This window comes from Doryrhamphus excisus, chromosome 5 (genome assembly GCF_030265055.1).
Source record: "Doryrhamphus excisus isolate RoL2022-K1 chromosome 5, RoL_Dexc_1.0, whole genome shotgun sequence".
NCBI classification, from domain to species: domain Eukaryota; kingdom Metazoa; phylum Chordata; class Actinopteri; order Syngnathiformes; family Syngnathidae; genus Doryrhamphus; species Doryrhamphus excisus.
The window spans coordinates 10,732,018-10,749,758 of NC_080470.1; the positions used below are offsets into that span (position 1 = coordinate 10,732,018).

Consider the following 17,741-nt stretch of genomic DNA (forward strand, 5'->3'; position numbering starts at 1 on the left):
GTCCAGTAGTATATGTTTTTTTTAATATAATATATTCCAGCCTCAATGTGTTGTCATATCAATGTAATGTATCAATGTGACATTAGAACAAATAATTAGGGGTAAGCATACGGTATTAAAAACAGATTAAAATCATAATAAATAAGTTCTCAGTCTTTGAGACACTCCTTCCCTGCCTGGGAACACCTCGCCTTCCTGGCAAAATTGTTTCTGGCTCACACTGTTTGCCAAGGAAAATTCTTCCCGGTCAAGTCGCCCTGCCACTAGAACATATTGTACTAGTACCATTATAATATATTCAATTTATTATTCAAATTTATATGGAACTAAAGCATTTTATGTAATTTTTAAAACATTTTTTAAAACGAAAAAAAAAAATACCACTTCCACACGAAATAAGAGGAAAACTTAGTTTTTTGAAAAATTTGTTTTCACTCAATCTCAGATTCGACCCCAGGTCTTCTCGATCTCCATAATGTGTGGCCAATATGCTAACCACTCAGGACACAAATCTTTTTATAACATTTCTTTTGGTGCACTTTTTTCGTGTCCATTCATTCCTGCTTAAAATTTCTACTTTCGACCATGGTTGTCTTGCTCTGATTGTTCGTTCCAATAAAATCATTGTTGATTGAGTACCTCTTTGTCATTCTCTCAATGTCTGGGCAAAAGCTGCAGTATTTTATATCAACATAAAAACATTGCAATCCCTGAGATGTGTAAGAGTTTGCAGCTGTGGAAGATTATACAGATTTCCCCATTCATCATAGTTACAGCTGAATAGGTGCAGATCCTAGAAGGTCTACAATGCTTTCTGTACGGGTTATTGTTTGTAGCTGCTCTATCGGAGTCCACAACTCAATACAATTACAAATTAGCAGATAAAAAAAAGACAAAAAAAAGATACATACATAACTGTTGTAGAAAAGGATGGACTGTTTTGTATTATGTACACAGAGAAGATAAACAGACAGACTCCGTTCATGAAATTAAAAAAGTGTCATTATGATGGTGACTCATCTTGAAAAAAGACAAAGAATAATGAGACATTCCAGAGGAAAGGGGCCGCTGGTGTCATCAACTACTACACAACAGTAAGTGACAATCACATGACATGCAGTAAATCATAGTTTGGTTCAGATTTAATGCCAAACATTGCCATGTCTAAAACTATGACAGGCTTGGTTGGTGGTTTGATTGACAGGAGTATGAGCATCATCATTTACAGACTACATTCTGTCTTCGGGTGAGAGGCGGGGTACACCCTGGACTGGTTGCCAGCCAATCACAGTTACTGACTAATACAATAAGTAATTCAGGCATTATTTTGTGATTTTGGGGTATTTTTCAGCATGTTGCCGTGTCTGCTTACAAAAGTCATTTATTTCTTTTTTTGAGAGCTGATGCATGGAGCAAATTGACAAATGCCACAAAAAGCCTATTTTTGTGTTTTTTGCAGATGGATTGATTAAAAGTGAACCAAGACAAAATCTAAATCAAACTATCACAGTGTTGGCAGTTGTAAAGGATTAAAAACAATAGTTTGTTTAGTTAGCAAAAAAATGGCCCAATGGACAAGATATATTGCATGCTTTATAAACACTGTTCCTTTTTTACATTTTCTATGTATAAAACACAAAACAAAACACTGAGCAACAGTCTCAATATTTACATTTCATGGTTTTCACATGACAAAAATATGCCGTCATTCATTTTTTTTTCAAATGTAGAACGGTTTCAGTCTTTCTGCACTACCACGTACAACCAACAGAGGTCAGCAGAGCAGCATTTTGGGTTAAAAAATGTCCCTATTACGATTCAGTCAGTCCAAATATAATATTTAATGTATTGTGGTAGGATTTCTTTTAAAATAGCGAGCCAGCAGGGAAATGAAATGAAATGTCAACTAAATTAATGTTGTTTTTTTTTAATCAATCAAACCTTTTACATTACATACAGTATTGCAGTTTATCTTTCAACACTTAAGAGTTATTTATATCAATTTCGTTCATTTATTTTTGAGGGATGCAACCTTCCAGGAACTTTCTATGTTGGAGACTTTTCACAAGAATATGATGGAATTATTTGGAATGCACAAAGAAATTCTCAAAATAGTTTTTAATTATTAGTTTGTCATGAGTTCCAATTCTCTTCTGACAAAACGTTAGGGAACCCAAAATGCACTATGAACTGGGGTGTCCACATTTTGAAACTGAAAAAACTGAAAAATGACAGAATGCAAGGGCCACTTTGAGATTTTGTAAACCAAAAAAAACTGCCTCTCTTCTTTGTGGTGTAGGTGAAAAAGCGTATTACAAATCTTACATTATTATTAAAATATTAAATTTACAACATAAATAGTAATATATATATATATATATATATATATATGAATATATATATTCTAGGTGTTTTCCATTTTTGCTTGTTTTTTTTTCAAAAATATTTTCCTAAATATTTAGTCTCTCTTCTTAAATCATCTTTGGAAATTTTATTTGGAAATATTACGATTTTATTCTCCATAATATTATGATTTTACTCCCATTACAACTATTTCAGCAACCCTCAAAATTCCACCTTCATTTTGTTTTGTTTGTGTCTCATAATATTCCTACTTTAACAATGTAATGTAATGCAAAAACTTTCACAATGAGGTAAATGGTAAAAATGGCTTCCGCTACCATGATATTTACGTTAGCACCTGCTTGGTAAAATAAATTTTTAGATGAAATAAATGCTGTGATCTTTATTTAATTAGAATGCTGATATTGTACTGAGCAGGCAGACACTTTATAGTTACATTACCTATTCTATGGTTATCAGAGAAAAGAAAGGTCAGAGAGTTGGACATTTTGAGGCATATTTTTCCTTCCAAAATAAGGTTGAACTCTAAATTGGACCACTTTTGGGGCAACTTTAGATATGATACTGTATTAGTATGAATGCATGCGTGCTTATGACCATAACAATGTTTGCCAGTCCATGGCCATGCATTCTCGGCATGCCCCGATCAATGGACCGATGAAAACTGACGGATTACTGTAAAAAAAACATGGGATTGCCATATACCGATACACTGATACAACCTTCAAAGCCGATCACAAAACCGATGTCTGCTGTGTCATGTCCACTAGGTTGCCAACAAAATGATGCGTCTATGCCAATCAATGCCAGCGTGTTTGATCACTCCTTAACAAACCTTATTTATTCTGTTTAACTCCTGCAGGACAGATTTCTATTTGGCATTTGTATTACTTTATTGTGTTAATTTTTGTTATCTTGAGCTAAGAAATAATTATTGAACAATTTATTTTGCATGTATTATTACATACATATTTCTCCAGAACATGTGTGAAATTAAATTCCGGTTTGTGTCAAAGGGAACAAATATTAATTCATACAAATAAAGGCAAAGAGAGACAATCCGAACAAACATTTATTTTGTTATCCAGGGGCCCTTGGAATTGGCCAATGGCCAATTCCATTTATAAATACATTGAAAAATGTACAGTTAATGAATGTGATCAGTATCGATTGATCTCACTCATGGATAAATCGGTATCGAAATTGGCAGCAATACCCTGATCGCAGCATCCCTAATTCATTCCAATGGAAATGGGTTTTTATTTCTTAAACCAAAAGTGATCTGCCTTTGCAACCATCATCCTTCTAATATGAACCGAGGTACTTTTTCATTCCAGTGTTTCGTTCTAGTACACAATGTTATTAGCACATTTGGCCCCTGACACAAAACGTTATCTACTGCTGCCCAAAAAAATGATGTGCGTCAACCCAAACCTGAAATAAATGCCCTCTGTGAGCATAGGGAGCATTCATGTCTCAGTGCAATATCTGTCTAGATGAGAAAAACGCTGCAAAAGCCGGATGGTAAAAAGTGACTGCACAACAGTTCTAGAAAACAAGCACAAGGATGCCATAACTGCTAAATGTATAGTACATTTTATACAGTATATTCCCTTTGATACACATCATCTCTGAGCCGTATGTACACTACAAGTCATCTATCTTCAACGCAAAGAGTTTGAGGATCAAGTGTATTCATTTTAACATATGCATGTGCGCCGTTAATTGTAAAGGTTAAGTGGGAAATACCTAGCACTGATGAGGTACCATAGCAACAAAATAGTTCCTCCTAGTAAATAACTTGGAATACAAATATAGATATTTTTGGCAAGTCCGTGGCATTTACTGAGAGCCCTAATCTGGAAATAAGTAGTAATTTTATTTATTTACTGTATGTGTCCTTATTTGTTATAGATTAGTATTTAGTAGGCAGTCGTACACAAACCTAAGCACTGTTACTGCGCTTGAACTGTGAGTATTTTTATCGTTTTCTTAATAAAACCCCTGTAATGTGGACCAAAAGAGTTATGCATTGAGATGTAGAGATTTTTCCAAATAAATGCTAAACCTTCAAAGCGGATAAGCGATTGGTCATGAGTGATTATTTTTAGCAACATTCATTCAATTAAAAAAAATGAACAAAGTTTCCACTACGACTTGGGTATATAACAAATCGTATAGCATTACTACTTGTATGGTATGATAACAACCGTTTTTACTTTTTTCTTGTAACAACTTTGTCCCTGCAAAACTACAACTACCTTAAGTCTGGTAATGTAACTTTTTCACTGTTAAAGACGTAGAAAATTCCCATAAAGTGACAACCCCTGACACCTATGGAAAAGTTGGTTCGATTATCCGAGCATGCATTTTTGCCAAGATAGTTTTGCCCCTTATTGTGTTACCGTTCACACACAATTTTACTAAAATTTCTTAAAAATACATTTGAATTCAAACTTTCGGTTTCTCTTTCCTTTCCTGACTTTCCTTTTAGGCAAGTCATTTTTCCCCCAACCAAAATGTCCCGGCATTGTGTTGTAAGCACAAAGAGCAAATGATGAACGTCTTTGACATTTCAAAAGAGCCTTAAGTGAAGGACATGTTCATCTGTTCATTTTCTATAATACGTATCCTGTGCAAGGTCATAAGTCAGCTGGAGCCTATCCTGGCTGAAGTGTTCCTCAAAACACGGGGTACACCCCGGACTGGTCACCAGTTTGTGCTTTAAGTTTTAAATGCTTTCAAGCAAGGCGTCCGAGCTTCAGGAGCTGAGTCCGGGTATCTTCTCAGGTATTAGCAAAGCAGCAATAAAAAAGTACACCTCCTCCTGTAGGATCAAATCATTTTCATGTTGAATTTGCGTGCCCCGCCCTGCCCTCCGCTGGCGGCGGGCCCATCCACCTTTCTGAAAGAGTATTCCACGGAGAAATTGTTTTTGTGTTGTCCTCTCCCACGACTCCACACAAAAAGCAGGATAAAACAGAAGAGGACCACCCCCAGGAACATGATACAGCCCATTGCTGTGGAGATAAGGATGGTCTTGAGGTCCAGGGTGAACTTCAGGAAGACTCTGGTGTCATTTAAGTTGGTGTCGTTGAGGTCCCCGGCGTAGTAGGTGCGATTGCCCATGAGCGCTGCGTCGAGTGGAAGACCACTGACAGTGAGCGTGGCAAAGTAAGTGTCATTCCCACCAGCGTTACTAGCGATGCAGATGTAGGTTCCGCTGTCCATAACCTGGGCGTACCTTATTTCTAAGGTGCCTTCCTTTAATACCGTCAAGCGGCCATTGCTCTTGGTGGTGATGCGACGGCGCTGAGGAGATATCCAAAATATTACTGGCGTGGGCTCACCCTCCGCCCTGCAGACGAATGACACCACTTGCCCCTCGCGAGCTGATATCTGCTGAAGTTTCCTGTTGCGGATTTTGGGCTTCTGGCAGGTGAAATGGTCAAAAAGGGCAGAGTCCGTGAAGGCGCTAAGAGCCTGGCCCTGCACCTCCACGGGCGTCATGCACACGGGGGAAGCACCATCAAAATTAAGCGTTTTCCTGCGTTGAAGGATCCAAAGCAAGCGGCAGTCACATGCCAAGGGGTTCCCGTCCAAACGGAGCGTCTCCAGAGTGTTGACGGAGTGAAAAGCCCCCTCCTCCAGGGTCACTAGATTGTTAGCTGAAAGGTTAAGGAGGCGGATTTGTCTGAGACCACCCAGGGCGTACGGCTGAACCATTACCAGCCTGGTGTTGACCAGATGAAGCTCCTTCAGCCTGAGAAGGTCCCGCAGCCCCCAGGACTCCAGGACGGAAATAGGATTGAATGAGAGGTTGAGGCTGGTTAGGTGGGAGAGGCTGCGTAGGGCCGAAGTGGGCACAGATGTGAGGTTGGTGTGCGTGATGGACAGCCACGACAAGTTAAGACCTTGCAGGCTGTGGGGGGAGATGTACTCCAAAAAGGGCCAGTGATCAATCTCCAAGCTCCTTAGGTTTCCCAGCTTACGGAAGTTCTGATCCTCTAAGGTAGAGATGCTGAGGTAGCGCAGTCGCAGTGTGACCACGTTATGAAGGTAAGACAAAGATTGGCTTGACACAGACGTCAGGTTGCACCTTTCGATGGTCAACTCCCTCAGTCCCACCAGACCCAAAAAGGCCTTGTTAGAGATATACACCAGATCATTGTCTCCAACTTCCAGGTCCCTCAGACTTTTCAGGTCTTGAAAAGTAAAGTCTAAAAGAATCACAATCTTATTCCCACTCAAGTCCAAAGAGGTGAGGTTGGCCAGGTTTGAGAAAGCCCCCATTGGGACCAATTTCAACTGGTTAGCCCTCAGGGAAAGTGACTGCAGACTCTGGAGACTAGAAAAAGCATTTGGTTCCAGGACGCTGATCATGTTCTCGCTGAGGTCAAGTCTCTCCAGGTGGGGAAAAGGAAGCAGGTCACCATACTCCACCCAGCGCAGTTTATTCCCACTCAGGTCCAGGATCCTGGTGTCCAGCGGGATGCCTTCAGGCAATGTAGAAAGGCGCTTACCATGGCAGGAGACCATCTTGAGCTTGCTGATGCAGTCGCAACGCTGAGGACATCCTTGGCCCTGGGTGGACGGCGTGTAGACCATCAGAAAGAAGAAAAGCAGGAGCCAAGCCACATTCTGGCTGAGGGAAACATCCATGGCCTTCCTAGTTCTGCTACCTCCTTCTCCTCTCTGGGCTACAATCACTGGACCAAAAACCTGAGAAAACAAAGATGGGGAAATAATGGATCATTTTACGACAAACTGTTGGGAATAAATGTACAGGCAATAGTTCCATCATCAGTCAAACTGTAATATTTGAAAAAGTACAATCGTACTTCATGGTATTTCATTGTTCACAGAAAGATGCAAATCAGACAAAACAGAATTTTCATTGTGGAGGAGGAGTTGATGGTTCCAAATCATCACGCTGACACCAAGTGCAGAACTTTCGCTTTTGTTTTTGGCGGAGGTGAGCCAAAGCTGATTTAATATTTAAAACTATAAAGCCATTTATGTATTGCAAATAGTTAAAATGCAAAGGTTGTTTTTTTTTTTTTAAAACTTATTTTATACACACTCAACACACCCGAGCAACACTTTTAATCAAGGCAGCTTTTTTGTCACAATCCACTAGAAACTTAAAGCAGGTGATTTTACATGAGACAGTAGAAAGGATAAAAACGACTTTGCAAGCATTTAAATGATCACCTATTCCTGTTTCAGACAACTTAATAACGACTAACATCTCTCACCTTCTGGCACTAATTTACAATTCATTCTGGCTCACAGATGAATATTCACATTAGTCAGCCTGGAATGGTGATGAGAGGTGAGTAGATTACAGCAAATACACAATGAACACACACACACAGCACACAGTAGTTTGATAATAATAAGTAAGCTACCACTCAAAAGGCATCATGCTGAAATGCATCTACAGGTATAGTACTTCATCAGTATATCTTCCTAACATCATAGAAAGGCTGGTCATGCAAGCAGAGGGCTGCCTTAGGGTAAAAGTGACTGACACATGAGGTTACATCACTGGTCACTCAAATGTTGGTTTCCGAGTGATGGAAGTGGAACTGACATGTTGTTTTGTTTATCTGGCTTGGTGGTAAAACACAATTGGTTTTAAACTTCAAGATATTATAAATGAACTATACGTGATGACAAAAAGGAGAGAGAGCGAAGGTCTCCTGTATACAACGCATTCACTTCAAAATTCTTCTCATCACCTACAAAGCCCTCCACGATCTGACCCCCCCCCCCCATATCTCACAGACCTCCTCCATCCACACAATCCCCCGCGTCCCCTTCGCTCCTCAGACTCAAACCTCCTGGCATTCCCCTGTAAGACCAAGCTCCGAACCTGGGGAGACAGAGCCTTCTCCATCGCTGCCCCCACCCTCTGGAACTCTTTGCCCCATTCGCTCCGTGCTTGCCCTGACCTTCCCACCTTCAAAAAACAACTCAAAACCCACCTCTTTAAATCTGTTTTTAATGTCTAACTTTTTTATATCTGACTGCTGTGCCCCGCCCCGCTTTTACTCATCTTTTAACTGTGTATTAATGAATGTTGTATTTTGGTGTGTCTTCTATTCTGTTTACTTGCTTTATTCAACTTCACTCTTCTGTAAAGTGTCGTTGAGTATTTTGAAAAGCGCTATACAATTAAAATGTATTATTATTATTATTATTATTATTACAGTGAAACAAAGCTCCCCACACATCCATCATGCAATGACTGACTGTATGCAAGACACAATTATCTTGCTATTCAGTTGTATTGCCAGCCATTTCAACAATTATGGCTGTGTGTCATTTTCAGTGGGTAGTAAATCCATACTACTACTATAAAAGTAGGTCCAAGGTTACTTTATATAGTATTGACCCTTGAGATTATTTTTTGTATTTTTCAACCAAAGACACTAACAAAACATATGCACTGTATACATTTATTATTTCCCCCCAAATTCACCTGTAAGTCATTCTAAATCTTCCTTTTTCTAGCACATATCTGGTAGCGTGTGCTCATTAATAAGTTGGCAAGTGAACGCACCATGGGTCAGACAGCAGGTGGGTCGACATGTGCACTGTAATGTGCTGGGGAGGGATGATGCAAGTTGTGTTGGTGCCGTCTACCTGCTGTCTAAGGGGGAAATGATACCCGGTGGTGGTATTTGATTAAACAGCATGCATTGACATTTAAAGTACTGGTCACATGCCCCAAAATAATAATGATCTGCAAAGTTCACTGATGTAAAATTGCATCTAAGAGTCAACAACTGATGTTGTCATAGCGACGCCATTTCAGTCATGCATCATGTTCTCACATATAAACACACACACACCTGTCCGCTAGCAACCCTCACCGGGGTTTCTGCATCTTCCGTCTTACAGAGTAACGTCTCAGCCACCAGCCACCTGCCATTGCACCTGCTGTTCATGTGTACTCCACGGCTGCTTTTCCCTTCTTCTTCTCTCATTTCACAGTTGAGCAGATTAAAATGAATTCCCTGCGTCTCTGGGTCTTTACCATCCACCAGCACCAGGTCTTTAGAGCATTTAAGTCTATTTACGTGCATTATCTGCTGCAACAAGACAGATGGCATGTCAGCTTTCCTCATGTATATACGGCTGTTATGGGAATTAAACGGAATTTCTTCACAGCTTTGTTTGCTCTCACATTAGGTACACATGCACATTTGAATTAGATAGAAACGTGACAGTGCTGCCTTTACAAAAATAATAATGCTCACATTTCAAAGGTATTCATTTATCAATTACCACTAATCACTATTATTTATATATACAGTACACAATATATAGACATTCATTGTCGTTGTCTACTACTTCCATGAATTTCTAGTATAACAATATGTTTATTATTGTGGCAGTAGTGTATTACATGCAGTATTATTATGGGTGCACTATTATTATGTATCAAATTAATTACATACATTTCTTTAGCGTAATTAACGCATATGCATCATAAAAAGCCAAGTCTCTCTGTTATGATGACAGTGTAGTAGTCATAGTAGTAGTAGTAGTAGTAGTAGTAGTAGTAGTAGTCGTAGTAGTCGTAGTAGTCATCAGAGTTGTCAGAGTCGTCAGAGTCGTCAGAGTTGTCAGAGTCGTCGTCGTATTACATGCAGTATTATTATGGGTGCACTATTATTATGTATCAAATTAATTAATTACATACATTTATTTAGCGTAATTAACGCATATGCATCATAACAAGCAAAGTCTCTCTGTTATGATGACAGTAGTAGTAGTAGTAGTCGTAGTAGTCGTAGTAGTCGTAGTAGTCGTATTAGTCGTCGTCGTCGTCCGAGTTGTCGTCGTCAGAGTCTGACAATTTGTCATTGGAATGACTTATCACTAAACAGACCGAGAGATGCCTTCACGGACACTCCGAACTTCACATCATCTTTATTATGCCTGTATGTGTGGTCTAAATAAACATAAAGACAGAGAAAAACAAAAAACAAACATTTCACCTTTAAACTACGAGAACCTAAATACGATAATACCAATTTATTTTAGGATTAGGATTTTCCCATTTGAATCACATCCACATGTCAAAGTAGTTTTTTTTTTTTACTGCAGCTCACATCAGCATCAAAACACTGCAGAGAAGAGAGGTCGGGAAGACTGCTTTTCAAGTAGAAGTTAGACAGCAACAACACAACATTTAGACAGTGGAGTGGGCAGTGAAGCTGCAGGGGGTGATACCGAATGATTGTGGAGGGTGTGGTGGGGGGTGCTGGGGGTGGTGGTTGCTCCCTCCTAAACATCCACCGTCATTTATTTCCATCTGTGCTACGGCCTAACATCCTCTGCAGCCTCCCATGTTTTAATGATAGCACAAAGTCAACAAATTAAACTCATGGGCCTGGATAATCGATGGTGAGGCTGCAGCTACTATGTTTGAACATGAAGATGACTCAAACAATGCATTTTGCTATATCGTACACATAAAACGAAGCAAGGCAGAAGTGCATCGTGCTGGATGTTATAACTCAATAACTCAAATCAGTCAGACATGACTGGACTACTACAAACAAAAGTAATTTTTCAGTTCTTCATTCTTTAGACAAACTCAAGTGAGCATGAGAGTGCATGAAGGAGCGCTTAAAGGTGCTGATGAGACCACCAGGTTGCAAACAGCGCTGCAGGTGCGCACGACACTGCTGACAAATGAGAAGGAAGCTGTGCCTGGGAGTACGTAGGCGGCGAAGCCAAGCGTTCCTCCTCTGAAAGCGGCACTCGCAGGCTGAAACCCAGCAGTGCACTCCAGCTCTTCAAATGGCTGCTCTCACACTGCGTTCCTGCGTGCCCACTCATCTCCACATTAGCACACATACACAACGCCTGTATGAGCGAGCCACCGAGAGGAACAGATTAGTCATTTACACGAGAGAGATGCCCGTCGCCCGTGTCCATCCATCCGTGGAGGGAGGAAGTGCAGCTACACATTGGCAGAGCACACCATCACACACTCACTAGTGTGTGTGTGAGAGAGAGAAAATGGATGGAAGTTAGTGTAAAATCATCACAAAGCCAGTTAAAAAAAAGTCATTGGTAATTCTGCAAGGGCAAGTGAGAGTATCACCAGATCCACACTGTGGATAATGTTAATGGCTTTGTTTAGGTCAGGGGTCTCAAACTCAATTTACCTGGGGGCCACTGGAGCTAGGGTCTGGGCAAGGCTGGGCCGCAACAGGTTTTCCAAAAAAAAAACAAAAAACGCATTTATTAAAAACAGAAAAATATACAAACTTTTTCAGTGCTTTGGTTCTGATTTTCTACAATAAAATACGATAAAACATTCCACTGTTCTCAAATATCTTAATTTGTATTTTTCTGCACAAAATAAGATGAAAAATAAATAAACAAATCAAGAATAAAGAAAATCAATCAGTAATAAATAAATAATAAGAATAAAACGGCAAATAATAAAAACTTAAGAAACCACATATAGTTGGTGGGTAGACAAATTATTTTTTTCAGATTAAAATTAACAAAGCATTATTAGAGCCCTGTAGACATGACATAACACAACTATAGTCACCTTTATACTTTTTTCATTTTATTTTCTAATTGCACAATAAAATATAGATAAATATCATATGCGGAGGTTACTGCAGTACTCCACCTATATATTTTTTTGACACATAAACATGATTAATTGCAGCAACATATGCAAATTAAGACGAAACGCCACATATAAAGGTCCTGTGTGTTTTTGTTTTTTTTTTAATTAAGAAATTAAATGTAATTACAGTAAGAAGAGTGAAACGTTAAAAGAACACAAAAGGGGTGGGGTTAAGAAGGTGTCTTGACACACTCAAATGAATCTTTAATTAGAGCTAACTGTCCGAGTTTATGGCGTTAAAAGGCTTGCAATTATAATAATAATAATAATTGAGGAAGTTATGATAGCGGGCTTATGACCTGCTGAGGTGCATGCTGGTGTCCTCGGCAAAGTACATGGAAACCAACCCTGCAACCAGCTGACACAAACATTGCCATAGTCCAAAATGCTCCTTAACTTACAGTTGCGTAGAAATTAAGCATATCATTTTTGCAGCCCCACAAATGGAGCAATTTGAGGCAGTGCTACAATTGTAGTTCCTTACATTAAATGCTGCAACACGCTCAACCACTGAAATCATATAATCCTAAAATAGAGAGATGGATTTTTCTCAGCAATAATGTATTCCCCCGCAGAATGTCTGAGGAGTTTTTATTATCCCCTTGAAAATGCACTTGAACGAATATTGCCTTCTTCTGATTGAAGATGATCCCGAATGACTCACTAATGCATTAAAGTTGATAGAAAAAGCAGAGAGACTAAGTCACATATTTCTCATTGTTAGAACAACCAACTCCAATGGAAACGTTCCCATGCAAAGCTAACGCTCCAAACAAAGTCCGCTTTGAGTTAACACAAAGCGATGCAACGCTCAGAAGACTGTGATGCTTGATCGCCCCTCTACGCAACACTGCCGAGTATCACGGTAACACGCAGTGACACAACTCGGCTCGCCTCACAAGCACTGGGAGACATACAGTCGGGAACACACCGCTGCGTTGTTGTAGCACCACCTGACCTTACACGCTTCCATTAGCGGCCCCTTTGTTGCACTAATGCAGCAACTGCATCCCATCAACTGAGGACTATTACACAGGTGGCAGGCTTAATTATCTTGGGCGTCTTTATTTGAAGGCCTCAAGAGACGTGAGAGGTTTCACTGAGCGGACTAATTGTAATTAAAAGTCTACCACCGCTGATTAATCATTCCCCTTCTATTTTTTTGAGGGTTAAGGAGAAAAAGCTTTTAAAGGAGAAGTACGGTACTTGTCAAACATCGGCATTTCTGAATACCACTTTTACGTTTCACTGGTGCACTATATTGTAACTCTACGACCTCTGACTAGGACAAGGAATGCCACTTGAGTTAGAAAAAAAATCGCTTGTAGCTTGCATATAATCATTTATGTCAATGCTAAACATGATGGTGCCATCAGGCATGTTTTTGTTTACTTTCCACTGGATATCATATATTATATATTCATTCATTTTCTACCGCTTTTTCCTCACAAGGGTCGCGGGGGGTGCTGGTGCCTATCCCAGCTGTCTTCGGGCGAGAGGCGGGGTACACCCTGGACTGGTCGCCAGCCAATCACAGGGCACATATAGACAAACAACCATTCACACTCACATTCATACCTATGGACAATTTGGAGTCACCAATTAAAGTAGCATGTTTTTGGAATGTGGGAGGAAACCGGAGTACCCGGAGAAAACCCACGCATGCACGGGGAGAACATGCAAACTCCAAATAGAGATGGCCGAGGGTGAAATTGAACCCTGGTCTCCTAGCTGTGAGGTCTGCGCACTAACCACTAGACCGCCGTGACGCCCCTATATTATATATATCACCGGTAAAATTTCTAGAGGATGACATGCCTTTGTTAAGGTAACTTTGGACGTGAGAGTACTTTGGTGGAACTTCCAGGTATGTTAGAGAGCAATTACAGTTCAATTACAATTCGATAAATCGATATATATTTATTATTGTGACAGGCCTGTGTGTGTGACTTCTAACTCAGGGGCTCTCACCTTCCAAACCCTCTTGATGGACACTTCCAAAAAATTCTAACTTCACAACATGGACCGAAAAGCTGTAATTGGTCAGCTTTCTTTACTCATTTCCGTTTTTTTCTGCCTTCTGCAAAAGCATAAAAAGAAAATGAGAAGTGTCTCAGTGAAGAAATATGTACTACGCAAATATGAGCAGTTGATGATGACAATGATGTACAAATTTCAGAGCAACATATACAATAAGTACAGAAAAATTAGTTCCATGCTCCAACAACGATCTGGATGTCATAGTCGCTATAGTTTTCTACTACACAGGAAGCTAAATAGCTAGTTAAGAGAGTTGTTTTGGTGCTGCGTAAGCCACCGCTGAAGCGTCACAATGCACGTCAATTCTGATTTTCTCGCTCATATCTTTTCCTGTCCGTGTGAAGAGTAGATTTTAAATTTTTGCAAATGCAACACAGGCCTCTTACATATGTGGTCATAAATGTGATATGTATCCAAGGCGACTGCAGTTTGAATGTTCGGGTTGCGTACATCTGACCTATATGTCATCAAAAGGCAACAAATGTCACAATTTGTCACCAAAATAGACAGGTGCAAAAAGAAATGGCGGACGAAGGAGCTGATAACACTCAGTGGCATTTGGAACTAACACTCCAGGCTCCGACCCTCACCCACACGGTCCTCAGAGCAGATGTCACAGTAAGTGCCCCACAAACTGCCATAGCCATAATTCTTTTCCTCTTGCTTCTTAATCTCCAATGCAAAATAATGTTCACTTCAGTCGGTTGCACAAAATCCTTGAAATTGCCACATATGGGCGAGGACTGAAACCACGAATTGGGCCCACTTTACTTCCGTGAGCACACGTTAGGTCATTTTTTGGAAGCATTGCGTAAAACCAAAACATACAAAACAAGGAAGCCACAATGTAACCATACATCCAATGAGGAAAAAACATTCAAGCAAAAAAAGACAACATACCTAATTGCTAATGTACTATTTTTCCCATCTAGTATTACCTCATTTTTGGGGTGCGGGGGGTTAATGGGTTCCAAACCCAACTGCAATAGGTGAGCAGAATATGCTTAGTGGTTAGCACAGGGGTGGGCAAACTACGGCCCGGGGGCCACATCCGGCCCGCCAAGTGTTTCAATATGGCCTGCCTGTTCTTTCCAAAGTATTTTATTTAAACTCAACATACAACCTGGCATTGTGGCTTGGGCCAACGTTTTGATGATTGAGGTAGCTGCTTTATCAATTTCGTTATTTGATGTGGTCTGTTGTTTACAAAATGCTCCTGGAAAAAGGAACACAAGCACAATAGTAAAAATAATAATAATAATAACAATAACAATATTATCGTTGTTATTATTATTAATAATATATAATAATAATAATATATTATATAATAATATAAATAATAATTATAATATATTATATTATATAATATAATGATAATAACATTACTATAACTAATAATAATAATAACAATAGTAATTCTAATAAAAAAATAATAATAACAATAATAATAATACATTTAATTTCTAATACACTTCACATCAAATAAATGATTTCAAAGTTCACATATAGCAGATTGCATGACACTTTTACATGTAAAATATGTGTAAAAATATAGGTGTAAAAATTGACTGTTACGTGTAAAATACTATATACCCCCCCCCCTTCCCGGCAATTTTGTTAAATCAATGCGGCCCGCGAGTCAAAAAGTTTGCCCACCCCTGGGTTAGCATGTTGTATATACTGTTGTATATACTGTATATACCTACAATGGAAGGAGGCGCTTTTTTAACTGCCTTGGTGCAAGCAGTCCATGCAGAAGCTACTTCCTGAATCTGCACTGTAGGCATGATGGGAATGGTAGTTTTGAAAAAAACGTGTGAAAAAAGTAGCGGGTTACTGTCCGGAATTGACAGACTTTTAAAATGCCAGAGGTGTGGATGGAGATGTTATGAATATCCCTGTGGACTTGGCCTCAGCAAATAATTTTGAACACTATTTGTAAAAAAAAAAATAGGGGTGCACTTGCATACACTTGAGAGACATGCATGAGAAGTGTTTAACAGTCTCAAGGGTTCTGACCCGACCAAGTCACAATGTAAACAACATCAACTCTCAGCATCCTACAACTACACTATTTCTTATTCTTTCCTCAAAGCTGAGCATCACAAGGCTAAATCTGCCGGACACCGTTATAATCCTTTTGGAAGCCTGCAGGCTCTCACTGTCCTTCTGGTTGGGCTTTATTAACAAGGAGCCCTGTCCTTTCTACTTCCCTCTGGCTCCCTGTTAGCAGGCAAGCATATTTAGAAGCTGTTATCAGGGACAACAATGGCGTCAGAGAGGGCAACTTGCTCTCAAAAGGAATGTGAGCATTGCAATGCTTCGTGTTTGCCCTTCTTTCGTAATTCACTCCTCAACACTTCTTTCATGATTGTCTGGCGTCGGGATTCAGGCACTAATCTAAATAACACTCCAAAAGTCCCGCAAGGATGACTGGTGAAAAGAGCAAATTGAAAGTAATCCTGCAGCGGTTGGCCCGGCGGTGCTGCCCAAGTCGCATCCATCCATAATTCATCTCTCGACAGCAGCCAGGTGGAGAAAGTTGCGAGCGTGTAATAAAGCAGCACTGATGGGATCAAATAGAACAGACTCGAGACTGCGGAAGGTTCCCAGGTGCTGGAGGTTCTTTTGTTAAACGAAGACAGACGGATTGGATGGAGTATTTCACATCGTGTCCGCTAGCAGAGTGCCTCAAGCTGACCGATCCACTGTCAAGTCCATGTATTAGGGATTGCTGAGATTGCTGAGGCTTCTGGTTTGCTACTCTGGTATGCACAAATATTGTTTGGTGCACAATTTGCTTGCTGGAATTTGCCATGGCACCAAAGTCTGTGCAGTAAATAACATATGCATAAAGTAAGGACTTAATTGAGCAGTTTTTGTACTGAGATATAACTCCATATATGCCAACCCAATATGTTGGGTCAAACTCTTTTTATATATCTGATATATTTTCCAGCCTAGATTTTGCTAACAGCTTCTAAAATATACTCTTAAGAGCGAACACAGACCAAGAGAGCAGAAAGATAACATCATCAACTAATTTTCTCATACATATTTGTAATTTCTTCATGTGAATGGAAAAAACACATGACAGCGAGGAGGAAGTGGAAAAATGTTGAGGAGTGTAGCGTGCAGAAGTGTTGGGGATTGTAGGGAAATATTAACACACCCAGTTCAGTTCCAAATGTGAAAACTATTTGTAACTTGTGCCAAAGTTATGCATGAATATTATATATTTTCACAAAAAGCTAGTTTTCTCGCGTTTTTAGTCGGGAACTGATATTTTCCTGAAACTTACCTATGTTCCACTGCTGATTACTAAAGAACAGAAACATTTATTTTTTGACAGGAGTCAATATACAGGTTCCATTTTTATATAGCCATCTTCTGTACTGCTTATCCTCACTACTGCTGGAGCCTATCTCAGCTGTCTCCGTACGCCCTGGACTGGTTGCCAGCCAATCACAGGGCACATATAGACAAACAACCATTCACACTCACATTCATACCTATGGACAATTTGGTGTCGCCAATTAACCTAGCATGTTTTTGGAATGTGGGAGAGTACCGTTGGCGTACAATATCCTGTGGGACTTGAATATTCAGTCAAAATTGTCTTGAATAGCCTGACTTTTGAAAAATGGCTGGGATTGAATGAGTTAAA

At 39.8% G+C, this 17,741-nt stretch overlaps 1 protein-coding gene across 1 annotated transcript in view; it reads right to left on the minus strand.

Moving 5' to 3' along the window:
- Positions 1 to 386: 386 nt before the first annotated feature.
- lingo3a (leucine rich repeat and Ig domain containing 3a) overlaps positions 387 to 17,741 on the minus strand; it is a 38,916-nt gene continuing 21,561 nt past the window's right edge. The window contains exon 2 of the mRNA XM_058073680.1: positions 387 to 7,086. Within this exon, the coding sequence (XP_057929663.1) occupies positions 5,200 to 7,026 (1,827 nt within the window). The 5' untranslated portion in view covers positions 7,027 to 7,086 and the 3' untranslated portion in view covers positions 387 to 5,199. The remainder of the gene's footprint in view (positions 7,087 to 17,741) is intronic.